At 42.2% G+C, this 23,897-nt stretch overlaps 2 protein-coding genes and 1 long non-coding RNA gene across 6 annotated transcripts; 2 read left to right on the forward strand and 1 right to left on the reverse strand.

Moving 5' to 3' along the window:
* Nucleotides 1-1,195: 1,195 nt before the first annotated feature.
* Nucleotides 1,196-12,752, reverse strand: LOC123516171. 2 transcript variants are annotated; one of them, XR_006678110.1, is made up of 4 exons: nt 12,616-12,752; nt 5,681-5,807; nt 5,232-5,358; nt 1,196-1,752 (listed from the first exon to the last, which is right to left on the reverse strand). It is a non-coding gene; the product is annotated as an uncharacterized LOC123516171 (long non-coding RNA). The 2 variants fall into 2 exon arrangements; XR_006678111.1 differs by lacking the exon at nt 1,196-1,752 and adding an exon at nt 2,724-2,846.
* On the forward strand, nt 4,868-12,352 carry LOC123516169 (proton-coupled folate transporter-like). Of its 3 annotated transcripts, none has more exons than XM_045275334.1 (12): nt 4,868-5,011; nt 5,652-5,831; nt 6,682-6,807; nt 7,558-7,792; nt 8,875-9,074; nt 9,256-9,415; nt 9,631-9,732; nt 10,349-10,495; nt 10,975-11,058; nt 11,279-11,435; nt 11,574-11,694; nt 12,103-12,352. In XM_045275334.1, exons 2-12 carry the CDS (start codon nt 5,772-5,774, stop codon nt 12,127-12,129), a joined length of 1,419 nt encoding a protein of 472 aa, XP_045131269.1. In that variant the 5' UTR covers nt 4,868-5,011; nt 5,652-5,771; the 3' UTR covers nt 12,130-12,352. The 3 variants fall into 3 exon arrangements, with proteins under 3 accessions (XP_045131269.1, XP_045131270.1, XP_045131268.1); XM_045275335.1 differs by lacking the exon at nt 4,868-5,011 and adding an exon at nt 5,238-5,303; XM_045275333.1 differs by lacking the exon at nt 4,868-5,011 and adding an exon at nt 5,283-5,353.
* Nucleotides 12,753-16,728: 3,976 nt separating the features above from the next.
* LOC123516170 (neurogenin-3-like) lies at nt 16,729-19,925 on the forward strand. The gene is given in 3 exon segments (XM_045275337.1): nt 16,729-16,839; nt 16,997-18,779; nt 18,782-19,925. Coding segments are annotated over 2 exon segments (777 nt in total). The 5' UTR covers nt 16,729-16,839; nt 16,997-18,046; the 3' UTR covers nt 18,826-19,925.
* The last annotated feature ends 3,972 nt before the right edge of the window (nt 19,926-23,897 follow it).

The following is a 23,897-nucleotide window of genomic DNA, read 5'->3' on the forward strand; positions in this document are numbered from 1 at the left end:
GGGATGTAACTCGAGGGGTTGTGGCCTCGCTTTCCCGGTGTGTGGAGTGTGTTGTGGTCTCAGTCCTACCCGAAGATCGGTCTAGGAGCTCAGAGCTCGCCCCGTAATGGGGAAGACTGGTTGGGTGACCAGCAGACGACCGAGGTGAGGAGGTGAAAAACACACGAATAGATAGTTTATTAGCCACAAATTATATAAACATAAACATAGTCCTCAAATTTACGTTTCTAGAGTTATTGCTTACAAAACTAGGTTTGCCCTTTTCATATATTATGCACGTAAGCACAAGTAAAGGAAACATACTGAAGTGATCTTAAAATATAAATAGATGTCATCAAAACTAAGTCATCCATCACACACACACACACACGTCAGTTCAGCTGGTAGCAGTTACCATACCACACCACAGCACATCACACCACACCAACACTACCAACCACAACCAGTGCCACCACCATCACCACAACAGCACTACACACCACACCGCGCCACAAAGACCACCACACACCATAACATACCGCACACCACCACCACCATTACCACCACACAACCACCACCACCACCACTACCAACACACACCACACCTTACCACCACCACCGCCGCCACTACCACCATCACACCACACCACCACCACCATCGCCACACCGCAAAACACCACATCACGCCACTACCACCATCGCTACCATCATACCATACCACATCATACCACCACCACCACCACACCACATCACACCACCACCACTACCATCACACACCATAGCACCACCACCACCATCACACACCATACTACCACCACTACCACAAAACACACCACACCACACCACTACCACCACCACCACTACCATCATGCAAAACATCATACTACACCACACCACAACAACAACCACCACCACCCGAGCTTTAAAAAAAAGTACCCTCTCCAGTCTCAACCAACCACCACCTGGCTTCTGCCCTGCTCCCACCCCACCCAGCTCCACTCCGCTCGACCCCACCGCCGCTCGCTAATACTGAAACTATTCTTTAAACGTGTTTTGTGATTTATCTCGGGTTTTGCATGTGTTTCTAAGTGTTTTCTGGACTCTGGGAGCAGGAGGAGGTGGAAGTGAAAGGGAGAAGAGGAGTGTGGGAGTGAGGGCGGGAGAGGTTGAGTCACACCAATCGTCCCTAAAAAAACATCTAGGCATAAAGGTTAAAATATTTCTCCTTTATTAATGGAGTTGACATTGTCCTGATATCTGATTTGTTATCAACATAGTAAAGCAAGTTTCAATCCACAATAGAATCGAGTCTACCTTTGTTTTGGTTTATCGAAAAAGTAACATTAATGTCACTGCGTAATATATAACTTTTTTTTTTTTATTAGTACGCCTAGGATTGTTTTGGTGCTTGATATAACATTTAAAAAATATGAAAAACATGACCCAAGTAACAATATTCCATAAAATTTAGTCTATTCGTATTTTCAAAGGAAAAAAATAACGGTTCCAAAATAGAAAACCGAAATCTTTATACGACAATGAATCTGTTTTCTTTATTTGGCTGAAAAGCGAAAATTTTTCGTATTCAGAAATTGTAACATAATGTAGTTTGGCTGTGCTTTCCATCTCGACATTTTTGTGTGTTTTGGCGCTTTTTTTTTTTTTTTTTAGAGATCTTTCGTTGGACCTTGAGCTTGAGCTTGAGCTTGAGTTGGGAGTCACCCAGCACTTGCTGTCGGTGTAGCCTTTGGATCGGCGTTCTCCCATACACACCTGGAAATGGAAGAGTGGGGCAGGAAGTCTGAAGCATTAATACTTTCCCTCCCTCCCCTCCCTCATCATTCATCACATTCACACCTGTTCCCCATCCCCATCCCTATCCCTGAGGGGTCCCTGTCTTTCAATCATTCTCATACGTTCCCTCCAGGCACTCTTTAAGAAATCTTTCACACCCTCAATCACCCGACCATTTACCTGTCTCTCAACACACAGCCCCAGCAGGTACTCCATCCATTCCCTAGCATTCCTCTCTCTCATCTCACTACATGCTTCTACTCCTATCTCTTCTGTCACTACACCTAACATCCTGTCTCTTGCACACCCATACCCCTCACACTCCAGCATCAAATGTTCTACTGTCTCATCCACACCCGTCTCGCATACCTCACACACCTTGCTTCCTCCAGTCTTCCACCTATACACCCTGCTGTTCACCTCCAGGGACTTGGTCCTGGCTCTGAACAGCAGTTCCCCCCCATGGCTCCCATCATAAAAACTTTCACGCCTAGGCCGGTCCTTTCTCCGATACCATTCTAGCGTTGTCTTCTCACTCATCCCCCTCCTCCACTCTGCTTTTCCTTTCTCTTCCACACGCCTATTGATTTCTTTCTTACTCGCATCTACACTTCCATGTCCTATGGGTCTTCTAACAAGCATTGTAAATAAACCATCCGGTAAGGATGTTATATTTTGACTATTAGTTAAATGATTTGTCGCTTCTAAAAGTGTAGTGTATACCAGTCTGGGCGCTTTTTTACTTGTGGTGATTTTTAAAATGAATTACGTATGTAAATACTGGGCCACAGCGGCACATCAACCGTGACTTCCCACAGGTCAGTCCACCAATGTTTGCCTGCACGCCCCTGTACTTTCAGACCCAGAGAGCGAAGCAAAGCCAGAATCAATCACCAAAGTATATAAATAGCCATTACTGTGCTAAATAAGGTGATGGTTATGTATACCCCAGTTCAGACCGCCCAGCGCCCACCATGACCCGTACCTAGATTCCACCCCATCAACCCCCGTCCTTCCCCGTGTCAACTCGTCAACATTTCCTTCAATTCTCAGTGTTTCCTGCTGTTACCCACCTGAAATGAGGAATGGAAGTGTGTGAGTAGAAGTAGAAGTAGTAGTAGTAGTAGCAGCAGCAGCAGTGTTATTATCATTATTATGAGTGTTAATGTGTGTGTGTGGGGTGGGGGAGTTTCTCTCTCTCTCTCTCTCTCTGAAACGCTGTGCTCTCTTACCAGTGACTTACCACGACTGTTTTCCAAGGCCAAACAGATGACTAATAATGCAGAAATGTTGTTAATCTGTTACTAGAACCTTAAAGACACCCTTGCAAACACTTTGTTCTCTCACCAAGATTGTTTTCCAAGGCCACTGAGATGACTAGCCAAATTCCCAAGAGTATTTCTCCTGTTAACAATACAGAAATTTTAATTTGTCACTAGAACGTAAAAATCACTATTGAAAACGCTCTGCTTTCTCACCAAGACTGTTTTCTAAGGCCACAGAGATGACTAGCAGGGTTCTCAAGTGTTTATCCTGTTTATAATTCAGAAATATTGTTACTCTATTACTGACTCACTAGAAACTTAAAAATACCCTTAAAAACCTTATAACTTCAACTATACTCTAGTGACGAAGGTTAGACACATGATCTGTCACTTCTGTAGAACTTGGCGTGTCTTATGGTGTGGCTTAACAGTCTTTCCTCATAGTCTAACTCCCTGAGTCCTGGTACCATCCTTGTTGCCAGCCTCTGTACCCTTTCAACCTTCTTCACATTTTTCTTCATATGCGGTGACCAGACACAAGCTGCATATTCTAACTGGGGTCTTATTAAGGTACATAATATCTTCTTCATCATTCCTTCATCTAGGTAGGGGAATGCAAGGCCAATATTTTGAAGCATGTTATATGTTTTCAAAAATATCTTGTTAATGTGTTTCTCCGGTGACAAAGTGTTTTGCACGGTTACTCCTAAGTCTTTCTCCTCATTGGTCTCTTTAATTTTCTCATTACCCAGCCTGCAATCCCTGTTTGATCTGTATCTACTTCTTCCCATTTTCATAACATGGCTCTTGTGTGTGTGTGTGTGTGTGTGTGTGTGTGTGTGTGTGTGTGTGTGTGTGTGTGTGTGTGTGTGTGTGGTCCCTGGTCACCCAGCCAGTCTTCCCCATTATGGAGCGAGCTCAGAGCTCATAGACCGATCTTCGGGTAGGACTGAGACCACAACACACTCCACACACCGAGAAAGCGAGGTCACAACCCCTCGAGTTACATCCCGTACCTATTTACTGCTAGGTGAACAGGGGCCACACATTAAGAGGCTTGCCCATTTGCCTCGCCGCCTCCGGGATTCGAACCCGGACCTTCTCGAGTGTGAGTCGAGCGTGTTAACCACTACACTACGTGTGTGTGTGTGTGTGTGTGTGTGTGTGTGTGTGTGTGTTTGTTTCACTGTTTGATCTGCTGCAGTCTCTGACGAGACAGCCAGACGTTACCATTATGGAACGAGCTCAGAGCTCATTATTTCCGATCTTGGGATAGGTCTGAGACCAGGCACACACCACACACCGGGACAACAAGGTCACAACTCCTCGATTTACATCCCGTACCTATTTACTGCTAGGTGAACAGGGGCTACACGTGAAAGGAGACACACCAAATATCTCCACCCGCCTGGGAATCGAACCCGGTCCTCTGAGTGTGAGCCAGCGCTCTAACCACTGAGCTACCGAGTGTGTGTGTGTGTGTGTGTGTCCTGTAAAATGTTAACATTGGTCCAATATCAGCAGTCCACCACCCTCTACAACAAAAAGACAAAATGTATGTGGAAATGGTCTGACATGGATTTGCCTCTTATGGCCCAATTTCAGGATAATTGTAGCAGCCTCGAGTTGGCCTGATAAATATGTCTTTAAGCCATAGTCTTGTTATTTGCTGGCATGGGCTTGTAACCTTGATGTTTGCTGAGTAATGTGTTATTTAATGGAGTGATAGGTTTATTAAAGTATTCACGGTCATCATTCAGATTTTACTTTTTCAGGTAATTTATTATGACCACCTTAATGTTTTCAGGTGCAATACCAGGTGAAGTGAAGGTGAAAGTCAAGCCCAGGCACAATGGACTTGGAAGTCAGACAGAAGGGCTGAGGTTTGATGGCCTTGATGACACTACAGGTCTGATGCTGCTGTCATTCCCACGGGGAATCCCACCCCTAGGCTGTGTAACAGTCCATTACAGGTAAATTTTTTTTTTCTCTCTCTCTCTCTCTCTGATAGGGGTTTTTCTTTTACTTGTTTTTTTTTTCTTACTGATGAGAGAGAGAGAGAGAGAGAGAGAGAGAGAGAGAGAGAGAGAGAGAGAGAGAGAGAGAGAGAGAGAGAGAGAGAGAGAGAGAATTTTGATAAAGAGTACAACATGCTGTTAATGGATGATAAGACTGCTTGTAAGTTTCAAGTACCTGATAGTGGCAGTCCTTGCCATTACATATTTTCTTGACTGTCTGGATCAGTATGGTTGTCGGTCTTTGAAGGTGAAGTACTGCCAGTTGGTCCTTAGTCTAACATGGCTGATATAGACCAGGTATACTGTAATAAGTATAGTGCTATTCATGTATTGGTAATTAATGCTGTTTATTCTGTGTACTGCTTAGAAAGTCTTTGTCTACAATAGCTAGGTTTTTTTAGAATTATGTTGTGGTGATTTAGTAAACATTGAAATTGATATTCTTCATTCAACAATTTGTTCTTTATTTTTATTTATTTAATTTATTTATATTTTTTCAAAGTGTTAGGAGATATCCCAAAGGAAGATCTTTGTGACTTTTTTTCCCCAACTGTTTTCCTTACAAAGTTACAACAGTAGTGAATTGTTTCACCAGGCTTATGAGGTGCAGGATTCATCACCTACCTCTGCTGCTCAGCCCGCTTCTACCGGTGGGTCTGCTGGAGGATTTAATTTTCGGAAAGTGACAGTGGAGCCAGTGCTCTTTGTGCACAACATGTGTTCCCAGATGATGTGGTTGGCATCACAAGACCTGCAAGTTGACAAAGCATGTGCTGTGAGTTTCTTTTCATTTGTCTCTCTATAATTTTTTTTATTGATATTCCCTTCTTTGACACATCAGTTATAATGTTTATAATATACAGGTGTAGGTGATGTTCCAGTAGATGTTTTGGAAAAATATACAGGGTCTTTTCACTAGTGCTGTGACTATTTATTCTTTACATTTCCATTGAGGGGACATGACATATTTATCAAAAGTATTTCATCAACAACAAGCCATCTAGGATGGTCGTTTTTTTTTTTTTTTTTTTTTTACGGTAAGGCCTATAGCGCCTGTAGGCACACTTGAGGAGTGTATGGGAAGCGCTGTTCAGCTTCCTCCCATTAGTGGCGCAGGCAATTTTATTTATAGTGGTACCCATATTAGGCCCATATCACCGCCCAAGCTCATCTTGAGTGTAACCACCTAGAACCTGTGTATCATGGTGATATGTAGGTAACTTTAAACCACTTGACAAATGGCAAAATGTTTTAAGGCTGCACGTGGTGGGATTCGAACCTACGTGTGGATGTCTGCCCGATCCCATGCTCACCACCTTATCCACTATGCCACCGCCTCCCTACTGTATGCTGTTATAAAATATAATTAAAGTGTACATTACCTTAGTAATGCTATATCATGCCATCTAGAAATAAAGAATTCTTTTTCTTTAGGACTTATTTTTGGGTAATGTCGTCTTGAACTAATTGCTGTTGTCTTATGACCATTGTTTGATGATTCACTGGAATTCCTTGTAATATGTCTAAAACTGATGTTGATATTATATTATCTTGATTCTTTAAGTTGTTTTTTTGTAAAGAACTGATACGAGTTATTCTAATCTTGTGGCTCTGATTGATGCAAGGTAAATGTTGGGTTGAGTGACAGGATCTGCTCAGACTTGAGGCACCACTCGCAGGACCAGAGCACTGTGATGGATGTAGTGAGCAGCCTGCTAATGTACCGCTCAATCTTTGAGACCTCTATCAAGGTGAGATTATACAGGTATTCACAAATTATTCTGATGTATTTCTCATTTTTTAAATATTTAGTGAAAGCAGACTATCTTGGTACTCCGGGTATGGCTGTTCCTGACCCAAAGAGCTGTGTCACATTCATGTTCGAGACATATGAACACCACTCTTTCATTCATACTGTCATCCTTTGCCTTAATTATTCCAAAATGATAAGCTTCTATATAGATTATGACTGCATGTTTGTTTTGGTATATGTCCAGACTAAGTACTAACTAGTAATTGGAGGATGAAACAATTTTTTTCTGACAAGTTTTGATGCGATTCTTGATAATCTTATAGTTTTGGATTACAATCTACTTAGGGGTGATTTTTTTAGGTATTGGTCCAATATAAAGAATATATATTTATAATAAATGTACAATTTTGAATTTTTGGGAAGTGCTTTGAATTACATACTAATTGGTGTGATAATCCATCTGGGAGGCACCTCTCACAAATGGATGAAAGATTTTCATATAGTCAATCGGTTGGGATCACAGAAGCAACTTATTATTCATCTGAAAATATACTGCATCTTATTTTGACAAATGATGAAGAGAGAATGGGAGGAGTTAAGGTACTTGGTCTATCTCACATTGTGTTTGTATTCCAACTATTTGTTTCTAGTTTTCCAAGGTTCTATATCAACTATTGTAACTCAAATAATTATAGTTATGAAATTGAAAATACAGGTTACCAACACTATGAGAAGTACACTTTGATAGGCTGTGTGGCTGCTGATGCTGGGATCGTGGAGTGACCGCTACAGTAGACAACTTCCTCTCATTATTTCCATCTGTGGCCTTTTGGGAGAGGCATTGGTGTACCTGATCATCTCATTCATGCCATCATTGCCTGTGGAGAGTGTCCTTCTGGCCTCTGTGCCCTACTCCCTTAGTGGGGGCACTCATGCACTTCTCATGATCTGTTTTGCTTACTTGGCTGACACCTCAAAATCTGGCAAGTATTACAGTGATTGAAGGGTATTAAAAATATTATCGTGGAAGGGCAGTGCCGTTATAATTTTTATGTCACTATTGCTGCCACAGTCTGCCGTGAATCTCCTACCATGTTTTCTCTTGGCATTCTAGTTTTTATTTGATGTGTCCATTTTATAGGAATTCTTATAACATGGACTAATGGAAATACTGTTGAACATTACTGGAGCATGAAGGAGTTGGAGATTCAAATCTGATAATGACATCCCTGTGAAAAGTAAAGAAACATAAACAAAACTGACCTTTATGTATACACAATTATTCCAAAACACAATATATCTCATTACTATAATACATACTCTATATGTTGAAGATCATGTACAATGGAAATTACATTCAGTTATCTTGAACTAGACACACACAAGACATTCTTCATGTCAGTGAAGTGCCCCACAACTATAGCCACCAGTATTTTTTGAAGTGAAATCATTTGAGGAGTGCATACCTTTCAGAATGAACACTGTACTGGTTTAGTATGTATAGTCTTGATGGCATGCATAGAGAAATATTAATAACATGACTGACTATTGCCGGACAGTAATTAATTCGTTACAAAAAGTTGCAGCATTGGGATTGAAACTATGAAACCTTTCAGGTGGTGGGTAGTAGTACGTACATTGATTCTCTAAATTGTGATGACAAGTGCATTGCACTGTCAAATTATCAGGGTTAAGGTTTATATTGTTGTACTCCAATGATGGAGTGACAAGTGATCAAGTGGCATATTGACTATAATTAATGATTCCTCTTTTGGATTTATTGTGTTAAATGATAAAGTAATATATCCAGATTCATTAAAGATAAATACATTTGTGTAGTCCTTTAGTCTTCTTAGAAAGTGCTTTCACATGATCAGTAGATACAAAAATTAAGATTGTGTGGGAGAGAAATGTGGGTGAAGTTTGTTGCTATAGCCACAAAGGCACTCATTGTAAGCCTTGAAATTTGCCCTCAGTAATGGAGATCACAGTTGGTTATCTTTTGCAGAAATGATTTGTACCATGACTGTTTTCAACCAGTTTGAAAGTAGGAATATACTTTCAGTGAAGCGCACATTCCGTATGGGCCTCCTGGATGCGGCCTACTACCTTGGCTCCCCAGTGGGTCTGGCACTGGTTGATCCTCTGATGGCGGCTGGTGGCTACCGAGCTGTCTATATTTTTGTCATGGCCTTTTATGCAGCAACTATTGTTTATGTGGTTGTGAGATTCCATGGTGAGAGGAGGAAAGTAGACAACACAGAAGTAAGGAAAATGTAATATTTAATTCAATTTTTGTATTATAGTGTTATATTAGTGCTTTACTTGAAATGACACTTTGTGCCATTATAAACTATGTTACTGATGTTTTTCTTGATTTTTATTTTATTTCTGCAAGACAAGAACAAAGAGGTATTAATAACCATGAGATGTGTATGTATTTCAGCATCAAGTTAAGAGGAACTGCCAGCAGTGCCAAGAATCTTGTGACGTGGGCCACTTATACCAGGCAGTGCAAGTGACAGTACAGCCACGAGCTCACCATGTGACTGCTTATATTCTCCTCCTTATTCTAGCAATGTTATTAGATGCTTTGCCTGTGTGGGGTAAGAATCATAATCTTTAACACTGCTCATGTCTCTATCAAAAAATACTTGTGAATCACATATATTCTGATCATATTACAAGTTTTTTCCATTTAATACACTATTTCAGAAAGATGTACAACTGAACAACAGAAGATCACCATATTAGAAAATAATATATAGTGTGTATCTAGTGAATGAATTTTATAGATATATGTATTTTTTGACAATTGCAGGTGAAGGCAATGTGAAATACTTATTCACTCAGGAAGCCATGGGCTGGAACCACACTCAGTACAGTCACTGGGGCACATTTTCATCTTTACTCAGTGTTTGTGGTGAGTTGATCTAATTTTCTCATCTGTGCTTGGTCTTGATTATTGGTAAGGCTATCTTGATAACCTATGCTGTTACATTGTTAACTAAACTCAGGTATAAATTTCTGTGATAATGAAATGACAACAAACAAAGAGATCTGGAATTATTTGCTTATGTCATATACTTGTCCAATTTTTACAATGTTATAATGATTGCCAATTCTATATGAAAACACATAAATAAAAATTCCACCAAACTTGTATCAGTTATGCATTATATTAATTTTGTTATCCATATCCCTACACACAGTATTTTCTATAATGTAAAATGAAGTGGACTTATCATTGAGAGGCACAGAATTTGGTTATTTTAATAGTTCTTGCCAAAACCATGCTATCTTCCAGTAATAGAAATATTTTGACTGAATATTACTGTAGTTTTAGATTTTTGCTATTGAGAGATGCAAGAGCTAAGATGAACATATATATAGTTGACTTTAAGGAATGTTGTATGTTTGTGATGGCATCATGTTTGAAGATCATCAGCATCTGTATAAATGCAGGTTGCTACTGTATGCTTTACCTCTTGTTGAAAAATTACTTTGACAATTTATTCATTTATTTATTTTTTTTACAGTGATGGTGGTGGTGGTTCCCTTACTGAGTCTGGTGGCCCATGTTTCTGATGGCTGGATTGGGGTGCTCGGAGGCATCTCGCGCACTGTAGGAAGTATATTTTATGGCTGTGTCACCTCCAGTAGCCTATCATGGCTGATGTGGGCAGGTAATAAAACTCTCTCTCTCTCTGCAAGGATGCACTCTCATGCACATCAAGATACGATTGAAATTATAAAATAATAAGTAACATCAATTACGGATAATATATGGGTTAATAATAATGAAATAAAGTTTTGTAATATTAACTAGTACTTGATTTTCTTGTTTAATCCTTGTTCATGTCACTTCATGCATAATGGAAGGAGGGGGGCCGCCGTGGTACAGTGGAACCATGCGTGCTTTGGGGTCTGGGGGGTCTCCAAGCGCACGGGTTCGAATCCTGTCCACGGTCCGAGTGTAGGTTGGGCTTCCTCACTCGGGGCAATGGTTTCCTAGCGGGTGGGCTTCGAGATAGGAGGTACTCCAAAAAGTATCCCCTTTAGCTCATAAATTCCAGTGAAAAGCCCACATAGTATAAAAAAAAAAGAAAAAAAAAAAAAAAAAAAAAAAAGTGATTGCTAGCATTTACACATGTCTAATCGGCAGGTGCGGTGTTTGGCAGTGGTAAAAATATGGCTCCTGTTGCTATTCGTTCCTTGCTCTCTAAACTGTCTGGCAGTCATCAAGTTGGTGAGCAACAGTTTTGGTTAGCAAGTATTTATAATATCATGTGCTGGTTTCTTAGAATTTTTATTTCATGATTATTGTTCTTAATAAGAGATTTCTTATTGCAAAACACATTGTTGACTCTTTTTGACATTGCCAACAATTTTTTTTTTTAATGCAAGAAGGGATGCTGGCCAAGGGCAACAAAATATAGTCTGAATTAACTTTGGTTTTGCTTCTTCAGGTCAAGTGTTTGCTGTGATGGCCATGGCAGAGACACTGGTGGTTCTGGGCGCTGCCCCACTCTACAAAACTGTCTACTCTGCAACAAATGATTACCGCCCAGCCACCTACAATTTTCTTTCAGTTGGCTTTAACTTGCTACTGACAGCCATTCTATTGTGAGTGTATCTGTACGTTGTATGAATCTGCAGTACAAAAGAAATAAACTAGAACCTTGACAAAAATTATGAGATTCAGCAGCTACTTAGAGGTATGTTTTGTGACCAATCTGTGACATCTTGTGTCCTTTTTTTCAGAGGTATCACATTACAGTTAAAGAAAGTGTGGATGTTCTTGTCAGTATCAGGTGGAGAACTTTTCTCTCAGAACATTACTAAGCCTCCCAGCTCCCAGTCTTCTCATAGACAAAACTGTGAGGTAAGTGAAACATTGCATTACATGATCTTTATGCTGTTTCTGTTAAATGCTGCTCATAGAATAAATGTTCTGTCTATTTTTACTAGACATTACTAAGTTCATTTGAGAAGTTATATGATTGAGACATTTTTTGTTGAGAATGATCTCAGTAGGTCAGACGAGATATATAGATAATAGTGATATACATGACATGTCTATTTTTTTTTCAATATTTTACTTTTCAGTTTAGTTAAAATATTTAGTGATAAGTGTCATTTACAATCTTTTCCAATATGGAAACAAATTGCCATTTTCCCTTATTGACAAGTGGTTCCAGTCACTTGTTGATACTCAGTAGCTACATAAATAGGCTTTATTGAATGAAATATTGTATCTGGCTGTAATGTATGGTGTTCAATCTGTTTGCAGGTACAGACTCCAGAAAGCATCTCCTAATTAAAAAGTCAATGACTTGGAACTCGCTGAAGAGGATGATGAAGCGGCTTGCTTGCCAAAGAAACCATGGTCTGGATTCAACAGATTCCAGTGTTTGACCTGCACCAAACTGTGCCAGCCTCCTGCCTGCCCAGGATACAAGTGACCTCTAAATTGCCCCAAAAAACAGTTCTAACCAGGCAAAAGTGGTTCCAAAATAGTCTAAATAAAAATAACCTAAAAATCTGTGTTACCCAGGGAAAAGTGGTTCCTGAATAACCTAGAAAAACTGTATTGAAGAACCAAAAAAAAAAAAAAAAAAAAAAAAAAAAAAAAAAAAAAACTGTATGAAGTCAAAAGTACTCAAAAGACTGCCTGGAGATTTTGTGGGGAACAAGTGCTTTTATTTAAAAATTGCTACATTACTACAATATCTTCGCAGAGTCTTCAGAGTATTTTTGACTTAGTACAGTTTTTGAGGGTATTTTAGGCCACTGGCCCACTTACCTACATCTTGAGTGGAGTGAGTGAGGGAAGGCATCCTAGGCAGGCAGGATGATGGTCCAATTGATGCACTCAGGAAGCTATTGATCCAGACCACAGTTTATTGGATGAGCCATTTGTTGTCCCATTCAGGAGTGAGCTGAGGTGTCCTGGCCAGCACTGATTCTGAAGGCTTCCCACTCCTCTTGTAGCTGTAGTTATTGCAGATGATAGTGGTGACATTCTCTTAACAGCCTCTCCTGTCATTGACTCTGACTAGGGTTACATGTCTTTCACTGGTTCCTGCAGGATGGGAAATAGAAAGTCATTAGATTCTCTCTCATATATACCAAACCAAACTGGTGCTAATGATATATTTACAATTTTACCGTAATAATTGCTATAATATCAACAAATGCTACACTTAAGCTGCAGCACTAAGTCAAGACCAGAACAAAAGTAACAAGAACAAGAAAAACTCATCTGTTATTTCCTTGGTGTTCACTTGCTTTTTTCCTTGATGTCTTATGTCCTCAAACTTGTCAAAGTTGCCTTCCTCCCTGCTTCCCATATTTCCAACCTGTAAAAAAAATTGGGTCAAGATTCTGTCTAATAAATGTAACTTGTCATACATAATGTTTCCTGTACCTAACAATTGGTATGGTTGACTCACTGATGTTTTCTCATAAACACTTAAATATCTTCACTGACCAAACAACCATATTCTGAAACACTTGTAATTACCTAGTTGTATATTACACAGGGTTCTAGCGGGGCTCATAATGACTTGTCTCCATATCTACTTTTATTGAACTTTCCCTTAAATATTCACACATTTTCTGCTGTTACAATCTCTTCACCCAAACCATTCCAGATGTCCACCATTCTATGTGGAAAGCTTTACTTTTTCAATGTTCCTCAAACATTGACTCTTCATGATCTTGGAGTGTCTTCTCGTCCGTCTGTCTCCATCTTGTCAGTGATACCAGATGTGTGTGTGTGTGTGTGTGTGTGTGTGTGTGTGTGAGATTCACCACGGTCGTCTGCTGGTCACCCCCCAGCCAGTTTTCCCCATTATGGAGAGCTCAAAGCTCAGAGCTCTTCGGGTAGGACTGAGACCACAACACACTCCACACATCGGGAGAAACGAGGCCACAACCCCTAGAGTTACATCCCTTACCTAATTACTGGGACTCGAACCCTGGCCTTCTCGGTTGTGAGTAGAGCGTGCGAACCACTGCACTACGCTAAGCTGTGTGCGCGCGCGTGTGTGTGTGCGTGCGTGTGTGTGTGTAATTCACCACCACGGTCGTCTGCTGGTCACCCAGCCAACCTACCCATTACGGAGCGAGCTCAGTGTGTGTGTGTGTGTGTGTGTGTGTGTGTATTTAGGTTAGTTGTATAGTACAGGGTTCGAGCGGGGCTCATAGTGTCCTATCTCCATTTATCAAATTTTTCCCTGAAGTTATGCAGATTATGTGCTGTAACAACTTCATTATTCAATGCATTCCACTTCTCCACCGTTCAGTGTGGAAAACTGTATTTTCCAATATCCTTCACACACTACCTCATCCTGATCTTCTTTACATTTCCTCTTGTCCTTCCATCTTCTATCACCAGTACCAGGTCTTCCTTGTCCATCTTTTCAATGCCATTGACTATCCTGTACAATGTTATTAGGTCCCCTCGTTCTCTTCTATCATGTAAGGTTGGTAGTCCCATTTCCTTCAGTCGTTCTTCATATGTTAGGTCATTTAATTCCGATACCATCTTTGTAGCAATCTTCTGTATCCTTTCTAATCTTCTTATATCCTTTTCAGCGCTCGAGACCACACCACTGCTGCATATTCCAGCCTTGGATGTATCATACTTGTAATGATTCTTTTCATCATATCTTTGTCCATGTACTGAAATGCCACTCTTATGTTATTCAGCATTTTATATGATATATCTTGCTTATGTGTTTTTCGGGGTTCAGATTTTCCTGTATAATCACTCCCAGATCTTTTTCTTCTTTAGTCTTCAGTATTTGTTCCTCTCCTATTAAATAGCTCCATATCGGTCTTTTGCTCTTTCCTAGTTCCATTATGTGACATTTCTTGGCATTAAACAACAATTTCCACTTCCTACTCCATTCATAGATCTAGTTTATATCTTCCTGGAACAGCAGACAGTCCTCCCTGGTTTTGATAACTCTTAGCAGCTTTGCATCATCAGCAAATAAATTAATATAACTGTTTATCCCAATGTGAATGTCGTTTACATAAATTTGAAACATAATGGAGTCTAACACTGACCCTTGTAACACTCCGCTTGTTACTTTAACCCAAGATGAGTATGTATCTCTGATCACAGTTCTCATCTCCCTATCCTTTAAAATATAATCTCTTATCCATTCTCTGTTTTGATTGTTACTTTGTGTGTGTGTGTGTGTGTGTGTGTGTGTGTGTGTGTGTGTGTGTGCGCGCACCGAAGTAGCTGAATCGATAGACAGTTCCTCATCAACGCGCATCAACACCTGCCAAACGCGCCTAGCTACACTGCCACTGAATTTGTACGTCCTCTGCAAGTGTCCGCGAGGGATGGGTGGCGCACTACATCCAACCAATGTGCCCGTCGCGTCTCTGGGAGAAACTGTGATGGTCACAAAAACCTACACTGGGGATGAAAAAGCAGCTCCAGATGATTGGCTAATACCCGGTGGCTGGTCTAATCCTGAGTATTATAAGGGTGATTAACCTGGGTGAGAGAGGACTAGCCAGCTGCAGGATCGCCGCCTCACTAAAAACAGAAGACTTTCAATATAGAATTCGCATCCCCGCATCAAGTATTATCAGCTGGGTTAATAGATAGAGAATTATGGCTATTACTCGCCGGGGAGGAGGAGTGACGGCGGAGGAGGAGGAGGATGGGCGGCAAGGGATGTGATACTGATCGGGGGTTTTATGGAGATTAGGGCAGAGCTGACGCCTTGGGGGAGGCCGCCATCCCTTGCACTAGTGGTGATGGTGGCGGCTCAATTATGTGAGAATGGCGGCGATGTTTGGACTTAATACACGAACCTTACTTGAATGCACGCACAGAAACATACAGTTGATATGATGGTGACGAGATAACGAACATAATGTATCTTGTCGGACTTCTTAGCACTAACGTATAATGTCATGCAGAATGCCGCGCATCCTCTGCATCTGCTACGGGACACCTCTGACTCTTTATCGCTGTAATGCACTTCTGTAGTCGTTCTTTCCCTCCTAGTTTTAACTATTTGAACACTACTTTAAACCTACCTTTGTTACTATAAACTGTGTTAATGTTGTTCATTCGCAAAGCGTGCACAGTTCAGGTAAGGAAGCCAAATTTTTCTTCCTTTCTATTACGTTTTTTTCCTTAGTGGCCTGCAATCTTCATCAGCCGATATCAACGAAACTATTGTCATTATTTTCATCATCACTATATCACCATCACCAGTAGTAGTGACAGCAGCACTTATCATTATCATAATTAATAATATTATTCTACTTCTAACCACTACTGCAGTCTCTTCTCCTTTCCATGTTGCTGGTGACGATGACTTAACTTTCTGTGACTACACTGAGCGCACAATAGTTAATTCATTAGCGGGTATGATATTTCATTTGACCTCGTTACTGTGATATCGGGCAAACGTTACTAAAGTTAAGCAAGCGGGGTATGTATCACGTTTACGCACCGTTGTTTTGTCAAGGAGCCCGACACTGGATGGCTGCTCGACCTGTCATTGTTTTCATATGCATCATTACGAGAGCCACGCCATCATTCCGAAGAGCTCTTATATTAAAAGGCTCGTGATGTTTGTTTCCTTTATTCATGTCAATAAAATAAAATTAAATATTATATTGGCACTATATATGAAGCTTGAAGTGAAATCAGACAATATACGTTATCATCACTTATATATCACGTTGAAAATTAAGTACTATCAATCAAAAATATATGCAGTGTGTGGTGAGACTAAAAGTATGACGTTAAAACACAAGACCCTACCTAACTAAAAGTGCAGGTGGGGGCATGTGACGTCAGAGGTGAGGGCCCTGTCGGTGGGTTCAGGAGGCGGCTAGTGCGACCGCGAGGCAGGCAACCACTCCAGCCAGCATCAGTGGTCGCTGCGCCCTCAAAGCGAGAGGACAGCCAAGTGACCTCCTGCCGCCCTCCCACTTGACTGACTGAGAGGCAAAAGTCAAGGCGCCTTCCTCATCATTTTAATGCGTAGGTGTAAGCTTGCCCTGTTGTTGAAATAGACAATCGTATAACATATCCTCATCTATGCGAATTTACCATATTAAAACATTAACAATGATAATGATAAAAACCCTACTGTAGGTCGTATTGCACAGCTTATATGGTTTTCCATTATATTTCTCAGATCCTTGAGTACTTCTGCAATAAAAACACACGCGCTCCGAGGCCTTCGGTCAAGTGGTGCTGCAGCTCAGGAGGCGCGAGAGCTGTCTGCTTGTCCAGTCAACGATAAACGAGAACATCAACAATGTATCAGACATGTCACTGTCAGAACAAATAAATCTGACATCTGCACACCAAGAGGAGGAGAGGGAAAGAAGCTGCCAGTGTCTGAGTCAAGAGGCCTCAAGTCCAGCGCCAGATGTCATCGGGATGTAATCACAACCAGAGAAAAAGCACAGTTGTGGCAATCGCCTTCTATTACCTCGCACCAAGGCACGCACGGAAGGCATGACAAGCATCTCCCTTGATGGGACGGCAGTGATTCATGATGCTCAGAGAGAGATAAAAATACAGGAGTGTAAGAAAGTGTTAGTGTTGATCCACTTACCTCTAATGACTTCTTGTGTGAGGTGACGGGCAGCGTGAACCGTTCAGTTGATGTGGTGGGTTCCTGTCACGCCACGCCCTCTCGCCCCGCAACCTCGCTCTGGAAAACAGGGCTTGCCACACCCTTCTTTTTCCTTTCATTTCGGTGTGCCAAACCTGCCGACTCGTTAAGTTCTGCGTGGCGCTGCGGATGAAAACATGAAACATGTTCTGTGTCAAAAGTGTACCATGAAATAAGAAAAAAATGTACGGATGTAAAAAGTCTCAAATACGCGATTATCAAAACCCCTCTCGCGAGTGATAGTTTAATACATGAAATACAAAAGATAAATCCTTCACGATGGTGTAACCGGTTGCAATGTTAGTGCCAGAGAGGGTAAGAGGACTGTAGAAATCCGCCTCGTGGTGAATATAACGTCCCGCCAAAGAGCCAATTTGGCTCATGCTTATGAGCAAGACTATTCGTGTTTGCTGCGACTTCTAAGTGATATCTTACGACTGGGGCAGGAAGGTGACTCGCCTTCTAGGAGCTGGTGAACTGTACGGTTACTGAGAAAGTGATCTCCGGAGCCGTGACGGTACGCGGTAAAGAATTCGTACATTCACGTGCAATGTGATCGACAGCATGGAATCAGGGAAGATGGATCAAGCTGATGAGATGTCATCGTGCACTGATACCAACAATAATGACAATAGCAGCAACACCCGCGGTGAGCAGCGGCGACCCACTCGAGTAGCGGAAAAGTATGGGTTACGACCTCGGACTATTATCAGGCGGCTGCAGCTGGAGAGAACCCGAGATGACACGCCTCAGAGGCAATTCAAAACATCGAAAAATCGGCCTCCACCTCTCTCTAAGTACAGGAGAAAAACAGCCAATGCTCGTGAGAGACATCGCATGAAAGAAATCAACGACGCCTTTGAAACACTTCGCCGGGTGCTGCCAGACTTCTGCAGTCGGCGCGCGGCTGCGGCCATGACTAAGATTACTACTCTGAAGCTGGCCGTTAGTTATATAAGGGCACTTTCTCACATCCTCGAGGACGGTCACCCAGGGGACATTACGTTTTTCAACGGCTTGAACTTGGCAGATATCTCTATGAGCAGGTCTCTACCCCAGCCGCCTCCCCACACTCACTCTGTTCACTACGGCAACGGCAGCCTCAGGACTCCTGGGCCGACTGAGTTTTCCTCCCCCGCAGTATCGACCGCTGCGTCCCATACGCTGCCACGCACCTCTCTGGGTAGCAGCAGCAGCAGCGATTTCAGTGAACTACTCTCTGATGACTCTTGTGTCTTCGAGGACAACCTTGATGCTTTTGATGACATTCCTGCCCTGCCTGAGGTTGACCCCTTCGCCCTCTACTAACGCCAGACACAGAGCCCCTGGCGCTGACTTCCTAGCGGCAAAGTCTCAGTCTTCTCAGTTCCAAGATACGTTGGTAACTTTCTGTTAACTGTAAATATCAATGTTTTGATACGTATATATCAAGATAAGTGTGACGATGTACTCGTAAAGACAGTGCCATATCTACATATGAATGAAGAGGCCAGTGGTAGCACTTGAATAGCACATGAAGTAGACTTTAAAAATGTTCACTGCTTTACATTTCGATTTTTCTTCTTTTTCAAATTCAACGATATGTCGTCTGTTCTATCAACATCTCTCAAACACTTAACCTGCGTCTCCGCTGTGTCTCCACGGAGGCACGATGGCAGCGGTCGCATACTTAACAGATCGTAATAGCAATTTTGAAAAGCAATATTATATTTTTTCCTTTCAATCCTTCACGTTCCATTTTTCGCGCTTTGCCTTTTTGGAGCGATTTCTAGTCTAGGAAAAAGGAACCGTTTGTTATAACATTGTCTTGTTTTGTCAACCTGGAACTGATTGGACTGTGAAGCAAAGGTGAAGTCTACTATTAAGAGTGATATTTAGAGAATGGCTGTGGTTGTTCGAGGTTTCACAGTCAAACTCTTCAAGAAGCTTCTCAAGTCAAAAGAAGAAAACAACTTGTAACCGTCATGAAACACACACACACACACACACACACACACACACACACACACACAGCCATCAGGTGTATAAGAGCGAGCGAAAAATTAAACGAACCATCAAGTGCGTGCATGAACCAACTGATTTAACGCAACAGTTTAGTGTGTACACGTCGGCCAGCCTGGGTGAGGGCGTCCAGGCGGCTTCTGTGGATCAGTGTGTGAGTCGGGTTGTGTTCCCGTGAATGGACGTGGTTGTGCCATAAGTACAAAATAGACACCCGCAGGAAGTTTTGTGCCTCGAAGTGTAGTAACGATCAGGATTCTACCACCGTGCCTCGCCACGCCTCCCTCCATCCTCGCCTGTCCCACTCCCTCCTCGCAGTACTCACCTCTCCCCGCCCTCAATTGGTGGGGGATGGGGGGGAAAGGGGCACCTAAAGCGGATCACTAGGGAGGAGGGTGGAAGAGAGGCAGTTGGTGCTCGTGCTAGCGACGAAACTACAAATTATGCTTATATATATATATGTATATATATATATATATATATATATATATATATATATATATATATATATATATATATATATATATATATATATATATATATGAAGAGCAACATTTCTTTTGTATGTACAGTTTCCACACTTCAACACGCTGTCACAATGTTCGTCATGTGATGAATGTAAACACATCGTGTGGTGAACACATTCTCCACGAGCCACTGAGCACCACCCAGGCGAACACTTGCCCACTCCCGGAGCATGGCAGGCCCAGGAGTGGTTTACAAGTGCACGGATTAGGGGCGGGGCGAGCTACTGATGAGCGTGTAGTGAATCACTCACGTCATCTGGTATAATTTCTATGATCATATTGTTATTTTTATAATAAATGCGGGTAAGACAATGATTACTCCTTTTAAATCCCCTGCATCCTATAAATCATCAGTGGATTTTCTTCATATGTCAACTTATGATTCCCTAAGATTGGAAGAGAACAGTACCTTTAAGAAACAGGAACAATGGATCTATCAAATACATGTTTTTACATATTCACACCACGATATTCAAGCATTCCACACACAGGATGAACGAATTATTTAGGAAAATCAACGGTGAGTGAAAACCATCACAGGGGGAATGGGGAGGAAAGAGAAAAAGAAAGGAAAGAGATCTCCACCACTCAAAAAAACCGCTGCAGGTGGAGAGCAAGGCTAGCTGATATGATGTCAGCGGCGTGGGGACGGACAAGTCGCTGACGCCTGAGGGGCATCTGGCCAGGAGACGCAGGGGTGTAATGGGAACACATCCACGGGGGTAGTTTGGGTGTTAAATGTTTTCACTTGAGTATGTGTGAGACGTGCAACACAGAATTCAACTAAGGACCCATACTGACCAGACGGGGCGCGGGACGAACTAATTAAAGGTTTGTTGGTGGCGAGCAGTCAGGACCAGAGATCGTGATATTCCAAGTATTTAGTGTGGTGTGGCGCAGGATAGGGAGAAATGTTTGACCTTGGAAGAGGAAGATGAGAGTTATTTGAGCTGTGGACCCTCCGACACGGTGAGGCTTCTGACTGCAATGCGGCCACAGCACACCTTGAATCCTGCCCTGCCGTGGTGGCTCGGGCAGCGGCAGTTCATTGTAGAGTAACACACTGTCTGGTATTTAGTTTATCAGTTCTTAATGTTCTACATACTGGCTGCAATTGATACCAACACAAGTAATCTATACACGCTATTAAGCCACAGGTTGTTCCCGTTTTCTTTCTTTTTTTTTTTTCTTTCTTTTCGCTTCTTTGTTCTTCCATTTCTTGTTCTTCTTCTGTTTCTTCCTATTCTTCCGTTTCTTCTTTTCTTCTTCCATTTCTTCTTTTCTTCTTTCTATTATCATTCTTATCACCGTTATTGTTATTTCTATCATAGTATCACATACGCAATGCTTCACTAACCACAACGTCCCTATAAATGCAGCTTTACCGTGGCTGCCTGAATTACAGCTTCAAAGAACACCTCCACGTACAGTTCCTTACAAGGGCAGTGGTGGGTGCGGCGTAGCGTCGGCTGGCTAATGCAAACAGTATCCTTTTGGACACCACTTGCTGGAGCTTCATGTTTGGGTAAGTAATCGCCACCCGCTGGTACTCAAATGACTAATTTTTGACACTGGAAGCATATTAAAGAAGTTCAAGAGGCGGCGACAGCTTAGGGAGTGGTACATAAGTGTCAAATGTGCGTGTCTTTCGAAAGTGAGTTAAAAGTAACCCGATAAAGGTGCACGTGTCACTGCACCGAGAAAAGAGCCGACCAGACACTCGATCCGGCGTCCGTAAAGCCTGCACGTCGTGACCTTCCGCCACCAAGACCAGCGCCTCGAAGATTTATTGGCTGATACGCCACGACGACTCTCGCAAACCCAGTACTAGATTATCCATTAGCTAGGTTGTCTGTCTCTCTACTTATAAGGACTCAAAACACACACACACACACACACACACACACACACACACACACACACACACACACAAACACACACACACACACGCGCACGCTCACACGCACACGCACGCGCGCGCGCACGCACGCACGCACGCACGCACGCACGCACACACACACACACACACACACACACACACACACACACACACACACACACACACACAAACACACACACTCTTTTATAATGTAAAGGCTTTTCTCGTGTTCGTATGCAAGGGTCTTTCCTAATATGGAGATGACAAATTAATGTTATATTAGAAACTCGTTTTTTTTAACAAAACAAAATTGAATAAAGGTTCCAATAACTGATTATTGTAAAACGATCTGAATCTACAATAAGATCTCACTAGTAAACATGTAGAGAAGATGCACGTGTTTTGAGCCACTTATCCGGTTTGAATTTAGATCCCAGGCCTGCAAGGTGGAGCTAACTATCGGACCAATACTACATGACGCTGCTCCTTAACCTTTCCTGACTGACAGCAGCGTCCATAGTATCAGTAAACCACGAGCAGGACAACAAGAGAACGCATCCCGCTGCTGTTCCGCGGAAGGGCCATAGTGCCTGAGCAGGACGGGAGGCTGCTCTACTATGTATAGTCTCTTGTAGTGTTGTCGCCTCTGTCTGGAATTATCTTTCTGCTATATGGTGAATCAAGATACTGTGCACCTAGGAGATATTCCCACTCTGACAAAAAAAAAGTTTGCACCTAAAAACTTTTTCCTGTGGAATGTAAGTTATTGTTGCTAGTGCTTGTCTACGTTCGCTAGCCTTTTCAACCATCATATCTTCAGTTCTGATGGTTTCTGCAGCTCGAAACCTGAAGGGAGATGAATCGTAAATGTTCGTTGTTCTTAAAAGTAGGAGATGTAATTCAGGAGACGGTGCAGCGTATCTGCCGGAAACATGGCAGACACTTCCTTTTGGGACATGCAAGTGGTCACCAATTAAGACAAAGTATCGCCGCCTGTCAGGACGAGTGCACCTGATAATGAGTGGAGCAGGTGGAGCAGACTAGTCAGTGTGGGCTGCAGCCAACACTCGTTACGTCTAAAGAGTTCAACACAAAACGTTTTCGTCAGTAGTTCCAAACTTCTATGCCTGGAAACATCTTATTATGTACCTAAGGAGGATAATCTTCAGAATTTGTGAACCATCTTCATCAGCCAAAGGAGACTGGTCAGTTATTAAGCAACATATAATAGAGATTTACGAAGTCCTTACCTGGGGGCCAATTAGTAAGCCATACAAGTGAGGGACAATGAATAAGCGCAGCGTGGCTTACCTGGCCGACCTAAGGAAGAAAAATATAACTAATTTGTGAATCGTTCAGTAAAAATGACGAGAACAAATTGTGGAAAGAAATTAGGATGAAATCTGGAAAACATGAAACGTAAATGCAGCGGAATTTGTGGAGAAAAAGTAAAGTTTTTGCAAATTCATAAACTGTATGCGAGGTGATGAGGATGAGCGTGAGGTGTCACTGAGCTGCACCAGTCTGTGTGGCAGTGCTTATGTTTGCACCCTCCGGCAAACACCAGTCATTACAACAGCTTGAAAATATAGTAAGAAATTACAGTGTAACAGTAAAGTGCAGCCTGATATCTTGGTGTGTGGCGAAGAAGGAGGGTGGCAACGTCATTGGTATCGCAATGAAAATAATAAACACTCCTGATAATGTTGACTGATGAGCAGAGGAGCGGCAGCCATGGTGGCCCGCCTAGGACACCCTCACTATCGCGGCGCGCACATGATGTATGGACAATGAAGGTGATTAATGCGGGTACACGGGCGTGGCGGGGCAGGCAGTCCCACCACTTGTTAGCAGCTTATCGCCTCGCTGCCACCACCATCTCCTGCCCCGCCCCAGCCACCCACCAACGCAGTCGTGGCGCTGCATTTGTCTTTGTGCTTCATGATTAACGGCATCACTTAGAATGACAAATGAACTCTTTAAAACAAGTCCCTTTAAACTTATACGT

This window comes from Portunus trituberculatus, chromosome 40 (assembly GCF_017591435.1).
Source record: "Portunus trituberculatus isolate SZX2019 chromosome 40, ASM1759143v1, whole genome shotgun sequence".
NCBI lineage: Eukaryota > Metazoa > Arthropoda > Malacostraca > Decapoda > Portunidae > Portunus > Portunus trituberculatus.

What these genes read in the sequence shown, in the direction of transcription:
- LOC123516169 (XM_045275333.1), top strand. An exon ending in ATCTTTACTCAGTGTTTGTG is followed by an intron (nt 9,733 to 10,348) that starts GTGAGTTGATCT and finishes TTTTTTTTACAG; the next exon opens with TGATGGTGGTGGTGGTTCCC. An exon ending in GTCTGGCAGTCATCAAGTTG is followed by an intron (nt 11,059 to 11,278) that starts GTGAGCAACAGT and finishes TTGCTTCTTCAG; the next exon opens with GTCAAGTGTTTGCTGTGATG.